This window comes from Sparus aurata, chromosome 4, assembly GCF_900880675.1.
Source record: "Sparus aurata chromosome 4, fSpaAur1.1, whole genome shotgun sequence".
Lineage (NCBI taxonomy): Eukaryota > Metazoa > Chordata > Actinopteri > Spariformes > Sparidae > Sparus > Sparus aurata.
In genome coordinates, this window is record NC_044190.1 from 16,514,818 (window position 1) to 16,537,422 (window position 22,605).

General features: G+C 41.0%; 1 protein-coding gene across 1 annotated transcript in view; it reads right to left on the bottom strand.

Annotated features, from left to right (window-relative positions):
- The window catches only part of LOC115580439 (protein kinase C-binding protein NELL1), a 283,933-nt gene that overhangs the window by 230,002 nt on the left and 31,326 nt on the right, over positions 1–22,605 (bottom strand). The window contains exons 3-4 of the mRNA XM_030414756.1: positions 16,549–16,699; positions 1,373–1,543 (exon numbers count right to left, since the gene is read on the bottom strand). Of these exons, the coding sequence (XP_030270616.1) occupies positions 1,373–1,543; positions 16,549–16,699 (322 nt within the window). The remainder of the gene's footprint in view (positions 1–1,372; positions 1,544–16,548; positions 16,700–22,605) is intronic.

The following is a 22,605-nucleotide window of genomic DNA, read 5'->3' on the forward strand; positions in this document are numbered from 1 at the left end:
CATGCATCTGTCTGAGACACCGTGGCATATAAAAAACAAAAACATATGATGTCCTGCGATTGAGACCAGTTTGGGTCACAATAGGGAAGACAACTAGCGGCTAATTTGTATTGCAGAGTTATGTGAACTGTTGTCATTTTCAGATGTGCCTGTAGAGTGTTTAAAGGTGTGTAGGTACGCATGGTGGTCGAAAGTGACCGACATCTCTGCTGTGCCTATTTCATGTACGGTGTTGCTAGCGTCTTTGGTAACGACCCAACAAACAACATCTCAAACGACAAGTTTTGTCAAATCAAGCTTTTTTCGTTTTCTTCAATGTTTGGCCCAACAGATAAATAAGGTCTTCAATCTTGCACAAGTAAAAATGTTTTTATTAATGACAATTAACAACACTAAAACTGTATGTAAGTTTGTGCGTGGTGTATTTTTTTTTCCTGGAAGTTATTGTGGACAAGCATCGTGAGTCAGTGCCCACTCCCCTTCATACAGTCAGCTTTGTATCAACATTCAGTTTTATACCAGTCAAAAACACCAACTAATGATGAACGGCACCAAACCAATTCAATCACAGTATCTCTTAATTAACTTGGGTCTCCTCATAGAACTGTAAGTAGGCACAAATTCGGATTCCCATTTTGTCCAATTATGTTTTGATCTTTTCTCCCTAATAGCGCTCTGATGCTCACTTTTATCTTCGCTAGCGTCTCATCTGACAGAAAACTGCCGCAGCGATAATTAATCGACAAACCACCAGCCTGACGGGAATAAAAGGCATTTGGGAAGAATCAATACTACAATGCAGTCCTCCCGTGCATCATACAGCTTTTCATCCATGAGAGGTGACGGAGCATCACCTCCGCTTATATTTACACCGCTTGTTCACAGTGGGTCTGTCTAGAGGCGGAATTAAGAAAAGGACAAGTGATGCTTTCCTGCTTCTCAGGAGGGAGTGCGAGGGCTGAGAAGGATTGTCACAGCTGAAGTGCATGTTTATAGATCAGCTCTGACTGAGTGCTCCTTTAGAAAAGGCCCTTCACTGCCCAATCGATGAGGCGATTATATCATTGTTACCTTCCACTTCATTATGGAACAGTGTGAGCTGAACGTACATCCTCTGCGCTATATGAAGACACACGCTTTGGCGTGCAATGCGGTGTGCATGTGTGTTAACTTGTCCTTGGTTGTTTCATTGTCAGCGTTGTTAACAGCCTGTCAGCCACACTGACACAGTTACAAACAAATATTTACCCTGATAAACACTGACAGCTCATTAAATGTGCCACTTCAAAGGAGCACCGTAAAATGAATCAGCGCAACCACCTGTGACAGAGATATCAAGGGGTTTCATGTGTGGCATACGTGCATGTTTTACCTGTTACAGTCCACGTGCAGCAGGAGGTGGGAGGCGCTGATCGTCAGCGCGATCTTGTGCCAGAGGCCGTCGGCAAGGCGGTAGGGGAAGGACTCCGAGCGCGGCTTGCCTTTGAAGCGGTAGTGGTAGCGGATCTCCTCTCTCACGCCGCTGCTCTCCAGCTCAAAGTAACTGCAGTGGAAGAGAACAGGTCAGAGGTCAAGGACGCTCAGGGCAGTCAGGGCAGAGCGATATGGATACAAGATAGTTATTGAAGAACTGTATTTTTTTTCTTTTACTTTTTTCAGAAAAAAAAAATAAAAAATTTGTAATTAATCTGTAACTCAAAGGAATGAGCGGTAAAGTATTTCAATTGGTCTTTTGTAGGATAGGATAGCTCAGAGACGAACGGGGGGCAGACTCAAACCCTGGCCACTGCAGCGAGGACAGCTAGTGGGTGCCCCAGAAGAGCCCTTTGAACTAGTGCAGAAACAATTTTTATCTTTTAAAACATTAGTCTATCAACAGAAAAGAAAGGGACGATCAATTTATCTATGAAGTAAACAAAGCGTAAATGTCACACATATGCTTGTTTTGTATTCTCAGATGTGAGATTTTGAGGCTTTTTATGTTTTATAATATTGAAACTGCAAAAACATATCCAAAAGGCATCAATTCAATGTCTATAAAAACATTGAAAAAGACGACCACAAGGGAGCCAGAATGAATGTTTTTGCAACATCTATTTCAGACATCTTTTCAGCGTTCACTACTGAAGTGAGATCCTTATGGGGTTTAAAATTAAAGTCCTTACGATGCAGTTTTAGACATCTTTTCAAGTTCCGTTACAGACTTCTAGGAACTTATTGTGTACAATTGAAGTTTTTATGCCGGCCACAAATTTATACACCATGCAGGAAAAGCTACAGGATGGATACAAACCCAGAGCCTCAACCTGAATGGCCTGCATGAGGCTGGATGTTTGGATGTTTTTGCTCAGTGGCTATCTTTGATTTTTGAACAAAACAGGTAATCTGAATATTTAACTCTGGGAACCTGAATTTTCATGTGTTTTATGGCATTTTATAGACCAGATTATCAACGAAAAAGACAAAGCAAGCCACAAAAAGTAAGACTGCTGTTGCTCTCCTAAAGACTTAATTATGGAAATTCTTTTGGGGTAGCTATTTTAAGGCCATTAGTGAACGATTAATTTATGACATAAGCAAATATAAGCTTAAGAACGCTTGTGTGCAAAGCCATTTGCTAAAGAAGAGATAAGGAGGTCACAAAAGTCATTCGCATCAACATTTTGTCAAAAGCTAGCTTGTCACCGACTACAGCCTTGTTTAAGGGCAAATTCTTGTATGTTTGGACAAAACATCGCAAGAATTATGGCTTGGGAATCATGAATACTGATGAAAAAATTCATGTAAATCTGGCTCACAGTTTCTGACAGACTCACCGCCCAAATACCCAGCCTCCTCTTGGGATATAACTGCTAGCAGAGCAAAAATAGTTACAGAAAAAAGTGTGTGTGTGATTAAACTATGAAAATTTAAGGTCATTCTGTCTCACAGACAATACCTCTTTCCCTGATGTCTTAGAGGAACCACGCTCATGTTAGCAGACTGCAATGCTCTCCTGATCCAATTTTTATTAAAAAGGCCACTATCATCCTGACCCTCCGAATACACACAATGTAATCCCATTACAAAGCTGACAGTCAATAATAATGTTTGAACATATGAAAGACAGTGACTTGATCCTTTAAGAAGAATACCGAGTTGTAGGCTTTGTGTAAAAAAAAACAAAAACAAAATAAATAAAAAAGAAGGCCTATCAGTTTCTCTAGACAAGCAGAAGAGATAAAGATGTATCCGTCTCAGTTTCCCGCGGTATTCTCAGCTTGTGGTGTGACTGCAGGTGGTCGACCTGCAGCTCGTCACAGCACCATGTGTGCTACTACTCTCCACCCTCATCAGCCACGCTAAATTAAGAGCCAGGCAGCCACAGACAGCGTCGGCCCGAGAGCCGCAGGCAACCAGTCATGACATTTCAGCTTCCCTGCGGCTGCAAGTGACCCCGACACTGGAACCCCGGGCCTCTCAGCACACACACATCCACGCACACAACATTTACTGTATGTGAGACGGCTCTCCAATAACCCCAACCGGGCCAAAACCCATCCCATCCCAATATATTCAGGCACAAAGACACAGACACTCACACACATTCACACAGGGATCAAGCCCATTCAATACCAAAGCTCAGCAGCTCTCATGCATATTTATGGGAAGGGAGAGTGGACCCACACCAGAGAATATCAATCGAGGCTGTGCGGCATTAGATTTATCCATCTTCCTGTTTAGAAAATGAATAAAATAGAGATGAACTCAACACAAACAAAATGGCAAACACATGAAATATCACAACATAATATTCACACCTGACAGGCACACATTAGAATTCACAACCTCCACCTGCAGCTCCAAGACATGATGTAATGATGTAAGCAAGACGGCATGGTCTGAATATGATGCAAGAGAGGGAGGTTTCTTCGGCTATATAACATTGTATTAATAAAGTAATTAACGAGATCTGTTAATGGAGCTGCGATGTACAAGTACAAGCAAACATTTACACAGGTTGTAAACAGGACAACAACAGTTTAACCGGATTATCCACAGCCTGAAATATTTGCATGTAAAACTAAATCTGCCCTCACCATGCAAACATTAAGGGTAAGCATAGTATGTCAAATATTCTCCTCCATATTATTGATGTTTCCCTGGCCTGGAGGTTTGTTTAAATTTTTTCTGATCTTTTTTTGCCCTGTCAGACTGCTTTTAACAATGCTGCTGTGTTGCAGTAACGGGGCAGTTACTGTAACATGCACAAATGCTCTCATTGGTATTTCTACTATATCGGTTTTAATATAATCTTTTTTACATGCATGTTTTTAAATCTCTCCCGCAATCAATTTTGCACGTTGATTTATAACACGGGAAAACATCACATGTGATCAAAACTAACATCTAACCAGCACTGGACATTTTACTGGTGACATATAGGATAAACTTAAAAATGAGATGCACATACACTCGGTTTCAGCAGTGGTCTAAAGGTTTGGAGGAGAAGGCTTGTGGTCGGAGGGTCAGGGGGTTCCCTAGACAGGTGGTATAAATCTGGGCGGAGAAAGTGAAAGCAGTGCTTGCCCTAAATCCCAACCACTTCAGTGGAGCTGCTCAGATCAGACTGTAGATGTACTGGGCAATGTGTAACTGTGTTAATGTGAGCAGGGCATTCCTGAAAAAGAGAGCACTGCACTCAGTGTCCCCTATCTGAATAAGTAAACGTTAAAGAAATGTAAAGACACTGGTCAAAGTGCCATATTCCAAAAATAATGAGAATAAAGATGAACAAATCTATTCTTCACTTGCACAATTGTTAAAGTTAACTGTGCGTCTATAGTTATCTCAGTGCTTTTTCATCCATTACTCTACTTACATTACATCTACTCTACACATAATGGTAGAGGCCAGTCACCTTTCTCCCTGACTTGTGAGTTAAATCCCGTTTCCAGTGATGAGGGTGTAGGTTTACAGCTCCCTTTCACGCGACGGTTTACATCAGCCACTTTTATTTTTGTGGCCAGGTAACGTCACGAGTATCGAATATCCAATCCATCTAAAGGATCAAAAATGTGGAAAAAGAGCATCTACAAAAATTCACATTAAACTTTTAACAATTTCTAAAAAAGTCAACTGTGAAAAAGTGAGGCATCGCAAGCGAAAGGATGTGCAGTGAGGGGTGAGGTGAGAACACTACATTGAGCAAGTGGAGTCTTGTAGGGTTCAGCTGACTGAGTTCAAACCTTTCCACAGAGCTAATGACGACGCATCAGCCCCCCGCACAGCGTGCCGCGTTAATACTAAAACAATTATCACACAGTAAATTAACAAGCATCACAGGGAAATGTTTTTCCATAATAGCATTTGCACACAATGAGCAGTGGCTGATGGCTTACTTACGTGCGTGCGTGCGTGCGTGCGTGTGCGTGCGTGCGTGTGTGCGTGCGTGCGTTTATATGAGTGAGAGAAAGAGAGAGAGAGAGAGAGAGAGGGAGGTAAAGTCAGCATGACTATCACTGGCCAGTTCGGCTGTCTTTGTACAGCATGCCATCACTCTCAAATTAAATGAATACATCACTCTGCGGCTGCACCGGGCAGCGACCTGACAGCTCGTCTCCATCATGCTGCAAGAGACAGAGCCACTGATACTTGTCAGCTGGAGGAAGAATCATCTGCATCGAACAAGGAGTAAAAGGAGAGCAAGAGCTCTCCAGTTTTGCTTCTTCCACTATCAGAAGCCTCCCCAGGGCTTCGAGAGGCTTGGACTCACTAAACAAGCAGAAACGCGCTATCCTGATTTGACTCGTGAAATAAACATCAAAGGCATGAACTCCACTTCACAGCTAGCATTTATTTTATGAAGCATTTAGTGGTCGTTATTGTAGCTCCACATTACAGCATATTTAATTAAAGGGAATCAGGCAATCCATTTGAAACAAATTGTCTAGCCTGACAAACACAAAAAAATGACACATTTGTTTGGGTGCTTCTTTGTGCAAAATATAAACAATGAGTCTTATCATCATTCTAAAAGCTTTCTTTTCATTACTGATCCTTTCAACCAGCATTTTACAAAGTAATTTTTTGCCAACAGTGACTTCGTGGGCCTAACAGACCCCTGATGTGAGCATCCATGCTTTCAAAAAAGAAAAAAACAATCCTGTTTGCATATCAAAGAATAATTTGGGCTAGCAGTGGTAGAGAGAGACTTGTTTATGATTCTAATCTGTTTGGAATTGATGTTGGAGCAAAATGGTGCTTCTGTGCAGGCCACAATTCTCTGAACAAAAATCAATGCATGAATGAAGATCTAGCAACCATGTTTTGTATTTAAACAGTAGGTTGAATATATAAGTGTGCAAATTGATCAGGATTACCTAAACGCTGTCTATGGTCAGCATTCAAAGGGTACTGAGAAATGGAGGGTTGCAAAGGACTCACTGCTTTTTCCCTCAGAATTTGGACATTGAATGTTGCACTCCTAGGCTGCATTGTGAGCTGGTTCTGTGAGCCAAATACACCGGACACACTGAGTTTAGGAATGTGTAATTCAGAGGATAAAGGACTTGAGCTGGGGCACAATTTGAGATTTTCTTCTCATTTATGTTAACATACGACTAACATTTAGAAACATTTCCTTAGATTTGATGGGGTCTATGATATGTTTTTTATTTATGTATGCATTTGTCTATTTATTTTTGCATGAATTTGACTGTATGACTACGTATTAAAAAATAACTTGCATATCCACTGCTCCTCTTCTATTGCAGACTAAAAACACAACTTTCTGGTGTCCGTTTGCAGTCAGAATAGTAATGAGCAATCATGGTTTAAGCAGGGTTTGGTTGCATGCAGATACATAATCAGTGTAGAAAACAAAAGAGGCATAGCGCTTTGGCTGAAATGCGATCTCTTTTTTTAATCTTTTTAAAAAATTATTTTCAATTTTTTGGCCTTTGTATGGCTTTATTGAAAAGACAGCTTGAAAGATGACAGGAAACAGGATTAGAAGGAGGGGGGTGACACGCAGCAAAGGACCCAAGGCCGGGACTCGACCCCAGGGTCACTGGAGCAAAGACAAAGCCTCTGTACGTGGGACGCCTGCCCTAACAACTAAGCAAATGGGTGCCCCTAATCAGGAACATTTGATGATAATTCAGCTTTTAATGACCCTTTTTTATAAAAAAAAAAAAAATCTTAATTTATATGCACAAACCTGTTTATAGAGATAAGCATTGTCACTCAACTCCAAGTCCATTCTTGCATCTTAAATTGCTAATAGGATTGTAAACAATGACTGAGACATATCTTTGCCTGGAATGTCTAGATATCTGTTGCCAACACACAGTCCTCACGTCATCATGCAACATGACAACACCGAATTCTATCTATATGAAGGCCCCCTTAAAATAACATTTCCATACTGCTATAAACTGAGAAGCTCCATGTGATAAGAGAACAGAATATTTATGACTGCAAGTGCTGGGATTTGTCTAGCTAGGTATGTACAGAGACACACTGACATGTTGTCACATAAGGCAACCTCCCACACTGTGTGGTACATATAGACTAGTCAGTGGACTATATGTACACCACTCCATAAATATACATTCAGCATGAATTAATGATGTATCTTTGGGCAATACGGCATGCAGTGTGACTGGATAGGTAGTGGTCAGTGTCTTGTTGTGAATCCTTATTCCCTTTCCCTTTTTTTTTTTTTTTGATTTACATCACTGTTCTCTCGAGCAGCGAGGCATTCTTAAATCTAATCAGATCCCTACAAGACCTGTGGTGGGAGTACAAGAAGCTATGTTCTCTGTTTAATTAGTTTCACTAAAAGTTGTTCACCACATTCAAGTCTGATTATCCAGAGTGACAGAAACATTATTTCTGGAATGAGATGTAGCTGTCAAATGTGTTTTTGTCTGTACATTTTCTTTGCTGTGAGCAGCAAACACAGAATGTCATTCACCTCTATCAGATATGGGAGCAGGCAGAAATCTTAATTTGTATTTGTACATGAATCATATAACCAGGGGACCTTATGTGATTTAGAAAGTTTATCATTTTTCGCATTATGGCAAAGACTTAGGTGAGAGGACTGATTGGCTCTCATATCTGTCTAGTAGGGACGACAGCTATTCCACCTCTGTCACTTTGAACAAAACAGGCCTGCCAGCAACACCAAAGATGGTCAATAATGAACACGTTATATCTGAATACCTGAATGTAGAAATAACAACTTGTCATTTTCTGAGAAACAATTTGCACATAACCAGGAAAGTCACCGGCATGTCTAGTAATGGTGTGACACAAAAAGGATGAAATGTTATTTGTAAACTTCTAAACAAGCAAGATATAATGTGTTATCTTTAGCAGTGTTGGTCGGCTTGTTCGCTTGTTTTTCTTTTAACATAATTCCTATCGTTGCGCTTATCTAGGGCACCCAACTGCTGGCCGTAGCTTCATATGTCATGTTTCTCATCAAACTCTCTGCAAGAAAATTAATAATTAAAAAAAATAAAATGGAAAACTAATCCTTTAAGATGGACTTCCTCATCCTAATGCCTCTCCTCATTTTTCTTCATTTCCAGTATAATAAATGTGCTGAGACCAGGAGAAGTGGTGTTTCAAACTGCTGAGTAATAAATAAACAGCCACACAGGCAGGGTTACAGGCTGTGTCTCCTGAGATGGTGATTGCGAGCTCTGGAGGGGTCTCAAGAGTGCGGTGACAACTCCGGGAAGAAGCTGTTGAGGTGACAAGTGTGCTTTATCAAAAAAAGCTCTGGCGTCATCTGTAAGAGAAAAGTTTTGAAAATGAATGGCTGCCCCGGAGTGTGGACTTGGCTGTACATCACGCTGTCCTTTTTTCCTCACCCTCAGTGTCATGCAGCTTTTTTATGGAGGGCAGCTGACAGCCAATTATCTGCTCAATAGGGAGGTCAACACTCTGGAGCTTGTCCGTGGAAGGGTAGAAGGAGGTAAGCGAGAAAACTATGATGGAAAACGCACCAATGCTTCAGTTACTGACCTAGAAAATGTAGCTGGAATCATTATTGAGACAAAGTGCTTAATTTTGTTGCATGGCTATTCTTTATGGAAGTTTAGCAAAAGGTGATCACATGGGAAGGTGCTGGCAAATAGGTATAACTGCTACAACTGAGTCCAGCTTGAGGTATAGAAATCAACGGGATGTGATGTGTGCGTTGAGTGTGACATTATTAGCAGCTACGCGTCACATATGCAAGACTCCAACCTGCTCATCAGGGGCAATTTGGGTTTCAGTGTAGGGCGGGGCGATAAATCGGTACAAACGATTCATTCGAGTTTGTGGTTTAGCATGATTTTAAAAAATGAAAATCGATTTTCTCTTTAACTTGCCGTGCCACCGCTCCACATGGGCTCCCATAGTTCATAGTGGGCATTGACTTTCCACAGAGAAACAAACACAACAACATGCAGCAAGCCAAAAGTTTGTTCCTAAAAGCCACTGTAGTAAAGGCTTTTGCAACTATAGACAGCGGACCAACCAGTTTATTTCAGCATCTCAAACAGACTTATCAGAGTGGGACACTTGTTGTTCACTACAAAATGTACAGGAGGGCAGCAGCCCACAAACACCTGCTAAAAAGCAGCCACCATTAGCGGAATCATTTAATCATTGTGTCACATATGAGAAGAAAGGGTCCCAGAGGACAGCTTTTACTGATGCAGTCATGTTGCATATCGCAAAGATGTGGTGCCCTCACAGTGGGAAAGCCAGAGGTTCATCCTCATGCTAAAAGCTTTGTTCTACAAAGCCACAACAGGGCATGTCTCAATCCAGAGGTAGTAGACAGGCTCGTCTGCCTGGCCAAAATTGTGTTAAAAAGACAGCAAGCACACACCTCATGTCCTGTACATACAACATGTCATGTTTACTATGCAATGCAATGCAGATGTTTAATTTTGTTCACATATCTTCAGGGATACAAAATACTGTTTAATGAAAGCTTCGTTCACACTTTATCAATCCCAATGGAGAAACTGATCTGTTTTTATAAAAACATGCAATCTGACATGTTCAATTTATGTTTACAAAAGCATTTTATCCAAAAGGGACACGTTTTTTTTTCAAGTGAGTTTGGAGGTGCAATGTTTACATTGAAATGGCAATTTTGTTTTTACAATAAAAGCCTTAAAATAAAAGCAATGCTTTCAATTATTTCTTTGTCATTTGTAGGTTGTTTTTGAGAAGGAAAAAAATGTTCAATTTAAATCGTAAATCGAGTTTGGTGTGAAAAGATCGAAGATTACATTTTTAGGCCATATCACCCAGCCCTAGTTCAGCGTCTTTCCCATGGATACTTTAGCGTGCAGCCAGGTGGTGTGGGGATCAAACCACCAACCTTCTGATTAGTGGACGACCCGCTCTACCTCCTGAACTAAGCTTCTCCCAAAACTCAGGAGTAGCTATCCATGCAATGATAGCCCTGACATTCCTGATTCTGTCAGGTCAGTGAACTGGCTAACTCACTTAATTGGGAAATAATGAGATGTAAATCAGTAGGTCCTTATCACCATAGTCCAAGATGTAATTCCCTTTGAGTGTTGCTCCAGGATAACTCCCAGCAGAGACAAGGACAACTTTCTTTAAGAGTAAAGATAAAAAAAAAAAAGAAACTGAGAGAGAACAGTCAGCCATAGCCATCCTCAGGCTGAAAGACCTTTTTGGGGTTTCTGAATTGTTTCCTGACAGAAAGTTTTTTGTGTTTTCTTCTTTTATGAGGAGGGCAGCTAGGAGGCTGGTGAAGGTCTCTGGGGTCTGAAGACTATTGGACAGGTGGAGGTGGTCTGGCTGTCTCATGGGCATCGGGGGATCCTGTCATTCAAACGAACAAAAAATACACTGGAGGTTTCGGGGAAGTGTGGGGCAGGGCAGGTCTAAGATTGCCTTTTTGTTGCTAGTAAACAAGCAGAGCCTTTGTCGTGCTGCTGAGTAATTTATTTTCCTGTCCACTTGATGTCCTTCAGGGGTTCCTTCCCTACAGGCTGCTTCAGTAGATGTAAGGCTGCACTACCCGATGATGTGTTTTGTTTTCAAAGGGCAATCTCGCAGAAATGGAGGCTGCAACCGAGGGACCAAATGTTAATATCAAAACTGCGAGCATGTATGAGTGACTTCAACATGTTGTCCAGTTTGATGAGTTCACGTCAGTTTGCAAATTCCATCATCTGAATGAACCTGGCTGGCCTGTCGAGATGAATCTGTTTTTTTTTTCTATTTTTTTTATCATGGTGGTGTGCGTGCACCAGCAATTATATGGGAAGGAAAAAATTCAGTACAACCTAACTAACTAAGTACAAAACAATCTGCACTTTGGTCAGCACATGTTAGTTAACAGAATTCAGAAGAAGACCGGGGAGCAGAGGACATCATTGTTAGTCAGTGGGTGAAATGTATGGCATCATTTTGTGTGGAGCAAATATCGTCAAAGAATAATAGTGCAGTATGGAAGCTGGTATCTCTCTGAGGTGAGAGGGCCCAGCTCATCCCTCACCCGTACTCCATGGGGGAGATCAGGAGTTCAGAATCAAAGCCAGCAGGTTTCCTGTCAAATAATCACACTGAGGACTGATACAACCCTTAACTACAAAAAGGAGACGCAGCTATTCCGATAGAATTACTAACTAGGATTATATCGATGAAAACCACACTGCAGTAAACTTTTGTAAATGCGTTGTAGATTTTCCAAAGCTATTTCGGATCAAATATTAATAAATACAAAAAAAACAATAAAGCTGGAAGAATGCTGAAAATACAAATAAACTAGCGCAAAGGTAATCTTCAGCAATTTATGAGGGGGAATAAAAGTCACTATCAGGTGGGTGGAGTAAAGGATGGATATAGGCTGATTCTCAGTGACGTCAGTACAATGCCAACCTACAGAACTGTTAGGTTAGGGTTAGGGTTCTAGCCACAAGTGCAGCAGTGCTTGATTGAAAACGGGTCTTTCCACAGGAGAAGGTCTGTTTTTGCTTCCTTACTTCTATCTACTTTTGCTTCTACTACTCTACTGTCTGAATTTTTATTCGAGTTACTAACATTCTTTTTGTGATGAATTTTAGGAATGCCTGAATGACTGCAATGTTCCATCTGATAGCTGCATGCTTCACAGGGCAGTGATATCAGCCTCATTTCACTCCCGGGATTTCCAATACCAATGTTTTGTCACGTCCTTTGGTGTCTCATACCGATGCAGAAGGTTCTGTGTCTCGATGAGACGCACTGAGTTTTAAGCAAACTCTAACATAAACCAATCCTGACAATATGAAAAGATCTGATCCACTCGACGTAGTATAGTCACAAGAGGGTTAGAGGTCGGTGTGGAGTGGTCGGTTACACGCACAGGATCTTCACCCAAGAGACCAGGGTCTAGCATCACATGTTCCAATCTTTACCTAAACCTAACCAAACTGCCGTGACATTAAGCACGTAGCTCTCTGGCGCAATGACATGCACCATTATTCTGCATTGGGGCAAATACTTACTGCATTCCACCTCCCTGTGCTCGCTCACAAACATTCCCAAAGTTTTGCTACACAGTCTATTCTAACAACTCACTCTGTGTTTAACTCTGACCCCATGTCGACTTCAGCTCAGCATGTTTCCTTCAAAGAGAGGAACCTGTAGGTGCTTACGAACTGAGGCATGGGGGGAGAGGCAGACCTGTAGAGTGAGAAAGGGCTGGCAGATGAACAGAGCAGCTGGAGGAACTAGCTGAGCAGCTTTGGTGTTTAAGTGCTCAGGTGGGAAGAGCAGTGAGGAGTTAGTTCATCACAGAGCTCCTGCCACTTGCTGACAATGAGAGCGTTACTTGGACCTAGAAAAGTGCTGGCTAGGCAGAAATAGGCTCTTTTTGTTCTATTCAGCCTAGTGGAGCAGCAATAAACCTTCTCTCCCATTCCCCAGTGCCGGGCACAAGAAGAAAAACAAAGTTTCTTCTGCTTTTGCAGCGGGTACTGAGAAATACTTGCATTCAAAAGATGCTTTCACTTTGAGGATGTGGAGAGCGGAGGATGAGAGGAGAGAGGAGAGAAGGATATTATCATATCAGGAAAGTGGAGCTGGCAGACGAGGTGGGTGGGAAGAGAGGATGGTTTTGATTGTGCTGAAAGAAAGATGAAGAAGTAAAAAGGGAAAAGAGAAGGAATGTATGATTGGATTTGGCCGAGCGATGCAGCTAGCTGTCTGTTAACTGGCTGAATGGGAGGCCTGCGTTATAATAGGAAAGAATGGGCATCCGCCGATGGCTCTAATAGGGCCTTCAGAGAGGATTCAGGGGTTCAGAACAAATCCTCGGTCACAATGGAGCACAGGTCTGCACCAAGCCAGTAAAGGCTCTGTCCATCTCGCCAAATTTAATTACACTCGCAGTGTGGCAGTCAGACTCACACAACAGCTCTTGTCAAAATAACTTCAGCCTGCCGCAGCTTGACTTGGTTAGATTTGCATCCCAATATCTTTTTATGATACGCCACAATACACAGGTCTTACAAGTGAAATAACTGATGAGAGGTTTATTCTGTTATACTTACGACACAAAATTAAAAAAAAAGCCCAGTTACATGAGTCAGCGCAGGAAAGAAAGGAAGCATATCTTCACCTTTACCCTACCGTATTTAGTAGTGCATATACAGTAGGGTTAGTTTTATTCATTGACATTTTGAGATATCAACAAAAGAAACCTCTGCCACTTAGTCAGCATTGTTTCTCACTACAAACATTATCCAGTTACCCTCCATTATCCATAGATCTCGCTGTGACAGGTACTGTTATAGCTCCGCAAATCCTCTTAAGCAGGAGGTTATGATGGATGGATGAGTTGACAAACACAACCAAAGATAATTGTACACATCCCATTGCCTATTCAAACTTTTGATTTTGCTGTTTTGATCAATGATTTCTTGCTAAAAAACTAAGCGACTAAAACCAATTCGCATATTGCACATGTAAGGTCAGTACAGAAATATGCCTCTCTATAATTTGGGTGAACAGACCATATAAAAGTCAACTACACTCCCCCAACCAATTATTTCTCAACAATATAAATGTCACAGACTGGCTTAGCAATCAGAATGTTTGACAAACTGGGTGTGTTTGAGTGTGGCTGAGTGCCTTTAATGCATCATCTGCTTTGTCCAAGCTACACATGCTGCATGGTGCATGTGATTGTGCCTGAAGGAGGAGGAGGACAGAACCTGGCTCCATTTAGCCTCGCTGTTGTTTGGGCCACCACACTGTGTGGCAATTACGCCTGTAGATAAGGTGAGAGAGAAAGAGAACGACACAATGATAGAGAGGGGGGGGGGGGGGCTAAAAAGCAACTCTCTGGGTCACCTTGAAAGCACAACAGGGGAAAACACATTTCTCCTCAAGAGTTTATCATACTGTACAGCAGGTAATCATAGACCAATGAGCGCAGAGAAGGAAGTTAATATGATAACCACCATATTACTACTTTAAGTAACTTGTAGGATAAGTAGGGTAGTTACTATACTGAGTGATACAGCTTTACTGTGTTGCCAGGAAGTGATCTGTTGTTTTGTCCTTGATAGGCTTTCTTATGATGACGTGATGGCGGTCAGGGGACGTCTCGTCAGCCACTCACCAAAAAGCTGAAGGATCGTGGATGAGGGAACTACAACTTTAACTTAGCATTACTTCACTTTTTATGAGTGACAAAAAGCTGTACACGCCTCTGACCTGCTGCTACTCTTTCAAATCAAATCAAATCAACCTTTATTTATATGGCGCTTTTCATACAGAAAGTATCACAAAGTGCCTTACAGCAGAAAAAGAGAAACAGCAAATAAAATCAGGAGAAGAAGCTTAAAAGAACCCAACCCTCCCACCCCCATAGTCAAGCACAGAGACACACACAAATATATACACACTCATACACACACTCACACCTACACACACAGCCACGCAGACACACAGACACACACACTCACACCTACACAAACGCTAGCTGTCACTACAGAGACATGGCTGGGCAGCGAGACCTGAGGCACAGAGGAAGCTTTAGGAAGCTACCTTTGGGGGGCCAACCACACTGGGAGAGATCCCAGTCCAAGGTCGCAGGGAGCCCCACCACAGAGACCACCCCAACCCGGGCAGACAGGAGGCCCCGCACCAAAGTGCAGAGCCCTCTAGTCGCCCAGGCCGGAACCGTCCACGGGACAGCACCCCCCGCGGCCAGACCAGAGACAACTCCCAATCTGGCAGGCCCCCCTGAGGAAACACTGGAGATTAAAAACTGATAGTCTAAAACAGTAAAGGGTTAAAATATTGGTTAAAATATGGAGGCAAAAAACATGGGGGACTAAAACATGAAAGCATAGAGGCTAAAAACATGAGGGACTAAAACATAAAAGCATAAGAGCATAAGACATGAGAGACTATAAAAAATAAAAGCATAAAGGCTAAAACACAGAGAATAAAACAGTAAAAAAGGATAAAAAGTGCTCTGATTAGCACAGCCTAAAAGGAATTAAAAAGAGTTAAGATTTCAATTAAAAGCCTGGTTAAAAAGATGGGTCTTAAGCCTCTTTTTAAAAACCTCAGCAGTCTCCGCGACCCTGAGGTTCTCCGGCAGGCTGTTCCACAGTCGGGGCCCATAACAACTTTCTTTAGTGCAGACGATTTGGTTGCTTTGTTTGCTTTATTTTAGAGGACTAGCTTCACTGCACAACTCGCTCCATCAGTTGAGGGGCTCTAGCTCTCTCACTGTGTATGAGTTTGCCTTTGTCTCGACTGCCAACAAACACGTATACACACTCCCTCATATGCTCACTTTGACTGCATGTTTTGCAGAACTGAAGGCTTTTACCTTCAGAGGAGTGGAGGAAAATCAATGTTGCCTGCCCTTTTAAAACAATTCACTGTAGTACTGTTTTTCTCAGGGGGCCGGGGGTGAGCTCGCTGCTGCCACTCACTGATGTCATACAGCCATCACAAAAATTCTGTCCATCGCCACAAATTCAATAAGACTTTCGCCACAAAGGGATTGATAATGTTGAAAAATGTAAGAAAAAAATACATGTGAAACTGTTTGTGTAGAATTTCATCACAGCTCAGTTTCAACACCATATGTTCTAGTTATCAGTGCAGCAGCCATAGTCAGAAATGCTGTAAGTCTGTTTATGCAGCATTCTACAATAAGATGTAACATTATCAGCAGGCTTGGTATTGCTAAGTACTTCACGCTGATCTTTCAGACACAATACATGGAAGGTTATCTTTCTGCCCTGAGCGTACAGGAGGAAACGCTCCATTATTCCACCCGTCGACTCGCCCTCCCATCACCTGCTGATTTACACCAGCAGTGGAGTATTCTCACACCGATCTTTACTTCACTACACCTCATCAACAGCCACCTGCAAACAGCTACGAGTGAGATGAGAATTCTTCTCCGGGTTTAATTTAAAACGAGAGTGCTCAGTAACCCACGGAAATAAAGTTGTGCAGAAAAGGAGCTGCAGGCTAAAATGAAGAGGATTATAGATGGATTACCTGTGTTCTGACTCGTGGATGGAGAATATGACTCCCGACGTGGAGGACTTCTGCTGGATGGAGGCCAAGAAGGTAAACTCACTTTTACTCCTGAACAGCTGCACCACTTTCTCTGTGATGTGTGCCGGGGCGTGAACTGCTCTCCCAACATCTGAATGGATAAAGTAGAATGGAGAGAAATGATGAGTTTGTGTAAACACTTTTCACAGGTGATGTGCTGTCTGCCACTTTCAAAATATCTCATGACAGTTCTGAATTTATACATTTATTTTTGGGGAGTTCTTAAAAAGTAATTTATTGATGCCAACAAGCACCAAACTAGTAATAGTAGTAGTCCAGCTACTAATAGACTAATAGAGCTCTTGAATGCAATTTATAGATTTGATTGAAATTTGAGTTTATAACAATAATCAGTCTTTTATTTGCAGTTAAGCCAATCTTTCCTGTCAGTTATGATAGGCTTGTAAGCACCAAAATGCTTGCTGAGATCTGAAAAACAGGCAAAATTGACACAACATGTCCATCAGGAAGGGAAAAAAACCCCACAAGAAGTCAGACATTTTGGTTGTAAAAAATACTACAGTAGAACCAGTGCATCTGAAATGCCATCAATAATCCCTTAATGCTATGTTAAGTTGGTAGGCAGGTTTTAAAGGGGGTTTGAGGTTTGCGTCTCACACATGCTGACTTCTTTTACGGGATGCTGCCATGTTCTCAGATCTCAGCAAGTCAACCTCTTCACTATTGGTATGTAGTCAGTATGTGGTATGGCATGTATTACGATACACAATATATCTTGAGGTTTTAAATTCTCATCAAAAGCAAGCCATTAATGCAATGACTGGGTGACAAAATCAAATATTGCAAGTACCTCAATATTGATATTGCAATACTATTGTTGAGTTGACTATTTGCACTTTCAAAAAAATATTAATACATTGAGATTTAATCATCAGTAAAAGATATAATGAAGTATAAAGTGGAAAAGGTATTGAAAACGCATACAACATAACATCACTTTACTGTAATGCAGCCTTTAAAACCAGGTAAAGACAACACCATAACCATAGACATAACTGATAGGAATTGTGGGCAAAACTGATTATTGAGAAGATTTTTGACATTTAAAGCAACCATACATGTATCTTAACAGTTCAACTTTGCGTGTGACCTTGCATTTAAATGCCCCTTTTGCCTTTAATTAGCATTCCAGTGTCGTTTTTGACAAAAAAAATTTTTTTCCGGTAATGACGATCCTAAAATAAGATTCAAACAACGACTTCCTTGAAGTGTGCAAGGGTGACTCATCTGAGTAAAGCCGGTGCCACAAACTGCTGTTTCAGTTGTCAAATCATCATATCAAACCTCGTTTGCTCTCACAGTTGACATCAATTAAAGACATCAGCAAAAAAAGGTCTCATTAACAATTTGGATCTTCTTTTGTTTGACATGAACATTTTGCAAATTATAGCTCCAGTCAATGCACCTTTAGGTTTTTTATAACCCCCCCATGTTAATTTTTTTAAACGGCAGTCTGCTAGCGTGTACACACATGTCTGTTACAAGGGCTCGGGAGACAAAATGCTCACAGATGCTGTTTGATAAAGGGCTTGCAGGCACAAACTTTACACCATTAAATTTGACATTCACACACAGAGACGTTTTTTTAAGTCTGCGTACATTTACAATTCCTCTTATTGACCAATGAAAACAAAAATGGTTCAAACCAAAGCAAACTGTGTAATCACACCCCATAAGCCCACTTAGAATGATGGATCGATAGTATGATGAGAGCGAAACTAAAGCAGCGCACCCTCACAGTCTCCACCGCACAGCAGTCTCAGGCTTGTCGACATAAACAAACCCATTTACAGTGACAGGAGAAAACAGGTAGAGCGGGAAGGTTCATCTCTGAGCAGACATGATGAAACTCAGTGTAGCAGGCAGGAGCCGGCTGTCACCCCCCTCCCTCTCAATTTTACAGCTCATCACTTCAATCAGGAGCCTGGCGGGTCCTCCCCCAGCCCGGATAAGTCTTACAGATGGCCTCTTTAACTGGCAGCGAGGAAGAGGAGCTCAGCCGCAGTCTAGAGAGACTTCACTCACCAAAGACACAGCCAGCCAAGTCCATGTGGACCTCTGTCTGGCCTGATATGGAAAACCCATGTCACAGTGTCACAGCCAGATAAGCACGTTACTGTACTACACTCAAGTTTTAGCCAAGGGCACAAACTAGATCAGGGCAGAGTGTCCAGCCGGCCTGCAACTGTCAAGAAAATGTCTTCCAACTCACTGGGAGAAGCACTATTGTACATCATCCTTAGCAGCCTTGCTTGTTTGTGTGCCACGCTCATGTTAATTACGGGTGAGGGATAGGACAGGAGAATGACTTTTTATTTTCCCAAATAAAATTCTACACCTATAAAGCCTGACCTATCAAAACATTGTCAGAAAATTAAGATTTTTTGGAACTGAGATGTTTATAAAACCTTTTAACGAAATCAGCTCAAAAAAATGTTCAATATCATTTTGTTTATGAGATATTTTTTATATCACATTTGATACATTGGGCGTTTTTGGCAAATTTTTGCTCACAACAATGTTGATTTTAGATACAAATCAAATTGTGCAAATAACATTTTGAAAATATAGAACATTTTAGGCAGTTTCTCTCATTGTTTTTTTATACATAAAACTTTTCACAGCCTTTTTTTTCACTTTGTGGTCGGCACAAGAACAGTTTCGGTCCTTGTTCAGGCAAAGATGCACCTTACACCTTCACAGTAGGCATGTGAGAGGTGATTGCTAGTGCAGTGCTTGCAAAATAGTGTGTGGTTTTATTGTGGTAGGATTGATGTAGATTACATTACAAAAATGTGACATGACCATTCAGGGATAAATACCTGCAGTATCAAATTTGATACACACATTTTTAACACAGTTTAACTGTAATAAAAAGAATGAATCATTGAGTAATTATGCATTGATTCAATACAGAACATATTTACTTGAAAAAATTAGTAACAATATAAATGTTATTCCTACTGTAACTTCATGAAAATTAGCAAAGATTTTCCTGCCAAAAGTGTGAGAATGATTTAATGATAGCGGCCATTTTGAAAAAGCCAAAAAAAGTCCTTCCACTGCCTGCAGTGGAATGATTATCCACTAGTGGGCAGAATACATGTATCAGGTAATATACAACAGGTTTTTAAGGAAAGTATTGATTATGTTGACAAGATAGAGGTCTCAGAAACTTGCGTATCAAATATGATACAAATGGTCATTAAATCAGATCTACTATACACTTTTTCCACAGGTGGGTGAGATGGCTGCCAAGCGGGAGACAGCTGTTGCCATTTCAACATAATAAACGCTGAACCACGAAATATTTTTCACAAGGCATTGGGAGATTTTCCAGCTGTGTTTGTGAAATGTTTGCGACAGAGCCAGGTAAACCAAAACATGAGCTTTTCCTAAGCTAACCAGATCATGTGCACGGCATTATCAGAACATACAATTGAAACCTGATGTAAAGGAACATAAAGAAAATTGCCACACATCAAACATTTTTTAGTTTCAACATATTTGTGGTTTGCCTACATTTATTCTGGTGATGGGTTGGCTTCAATCACATGCACGAAACTCACCACCTTTCAATATATTCACCCTTTTAAATAAAAATAAAAATTTGAAATGTACTTTTGTGATGTGTGAGATTTTTTTAAGCCTAATCTTTGATTACATGTTTGAAATTCAAACTGAGATAAGCACCTTTGTTTTCAGTAGCTGTTACCTAAAATGTTGTGTAATTGATTTACAGAAAAAAGTCAGCTGTAGCTCCAACAGTAGTGTGTTCTGCATTTATGTTTGCATTTACAACAAAATAATGCCTCATTTCCATATTAAAGCATACAAGTACAAAAACTGAAAAAAATTGTCTTAATGTGAGTAATCAATTGGGGAAGTTAAAAAATGCTACCCTATTCACCTGTTCTGTCCCACCAACCATGATACTATGCACTGAGGTCAGTAAAACATGAGTTCCATGGCAAAAGAAGGTGACACATGGCTAACCTTTCACAGTAACATCAATTAGCTCCAAATCAGGATATGTTCAGTAGACATTTTCAGGACGAAGAGCAGATGCACAAACACACTTATACTCAGGCACCAGATCAAAGAATGTCTCCATGCACTGTACAGCCAGTCTGGCTGTCTCTGTTGGACAGAAGTCACATGCTTGCAGGCCCCACAGCAACACATCACCATCTCTGGCAGATGCTCAGAGGCTGCTGGGTCTCAGTCTACAGCCAGAACAACATTAAAGGTACAACAGGAGAATTACAAAACAGTGTTTTCTGACATCAGTTTGGGCCGAATAAGCAAACCCACAGAGACTGAACTGGTAACTATTTGGCAAGTGACACACAACATCAAAGTTAATTTTCAGTTGTCGTCACAACCCTTTAAGCTTTTTGGTTCGTTACGGCAGGAAAGATGCTTCCAACCTACTCAGCAGGTGGGATATTTTCTTTCTCTGGCTCACCTTTATCTTAATAATGGTGAAGATGAAAAAAAAAAAAAGAGTTGTGTAATAAAGTTGTGCCCTCATATCTTAATTCAAAGGCCTAAAGTAAGTTGAGGGGATTAGTCGAGCTTAGTTAACATGAATGAATGAAGACAACATGTAAAATTAGGCAATTGAAAGTGCAAAAAGAATAAACCAAACTACAATACAAAAAAATGAAACAAAACAGAGACCGAAAAAGAGCTTTTAAGAAGACAGATGCAAGTGATCACGGAGTTCCCATAGGGGCACAGAAACAATCAGAAATACCTACCCTGAGAATTTCATAGAGAGATCAAAAATTTGAATATATATTGAAACAATCTGGCTGTGTTCTGGCACCTGAGGAGCATATGTGATCTGGCTCTTGGTAGCAGATCTTGGGCCAGCTGTTGGCCAGTGGAACTGTCTGATTGATCTTGCAGGTGACGTGTCCAGTAACTTAGAATTTCCAGATCTGGCCTGCAGATTAACCACCAATTAAGAGTATCTAACTATATTGTTACTGTTTTTTTCTGTACCATGGAGTGCCTATCTAGATTAATAAATGATTTATATAGTTTATCATACATTATAATAATTACTCAATGAAGCATTAAATAAGTGGTCTAAGCATTTTAAACCTTTTCTGCCAGTTGCGTCAGAAGACACAGTTGCTTGTTAGTTGTCATTTTTTTTGTTTATCGTCAGCCTCCTGTATTGCTTGCATTTTGTATGGATCAATGTGATCCGTACAAAATGTTGGATTATTGTTGGATTATTTTCTACTGTTCCATAATTAAATTTGTGTCCAAGCCACATGTTTTCAATTTGGGGATGTCTGGTAGTTCAGCTGGCTGCAACATACCACCAATGGTAAAAGTATAGCATAAGAGGAAGTGGGTTGTAAATCTTCTCCATCTCTGTTTTCTTTCCTTTCCTTTTATTCTTCTCTGTCAACCACAGAATTATTTCAAAAATGGAAAAAGCAAGATGACCTCAGAGTAAACCTCCCACTTGTCCTGTAAACTCATCTATGGTGGCTTATGTGGGCCAGTAATCGTTTTCATGCTATATGCACATGTAAAAATACTTTGTAATTTCCATAGCATGTTATAGATTTTCATGGTTGTTTATGTCTTTCTTTCTGTCGGATCCTGCAAGAAGCCAGTCATCTCTATTTCCACACTTCCAGCCCTCCAGTCATCTGTACATCCACACATGAAGCTAGCCAGCCAGTCATCCATCCACTACACAGCAGACTGTCCCTGAGGAGCTAGCCTGCTTTCGACTGCTCAAGGCGGGTCTGCAGAGAAAAGTAAAATGCAGAAAGTCTGGACTGCAGAACAGGGGCTGGGCTGGAACTGAAGGAAAAACTCTCAAGGATTCCCAAAAAAATTGATTCGGGGTAATGTTTTAAACAAAACCTGAGTCAACAGCAACCACCGATGGTGCTTCTCCTTGGCTACCACTGGAGCAGAGATGTTGCAAATTCAGTGTACAGTTTT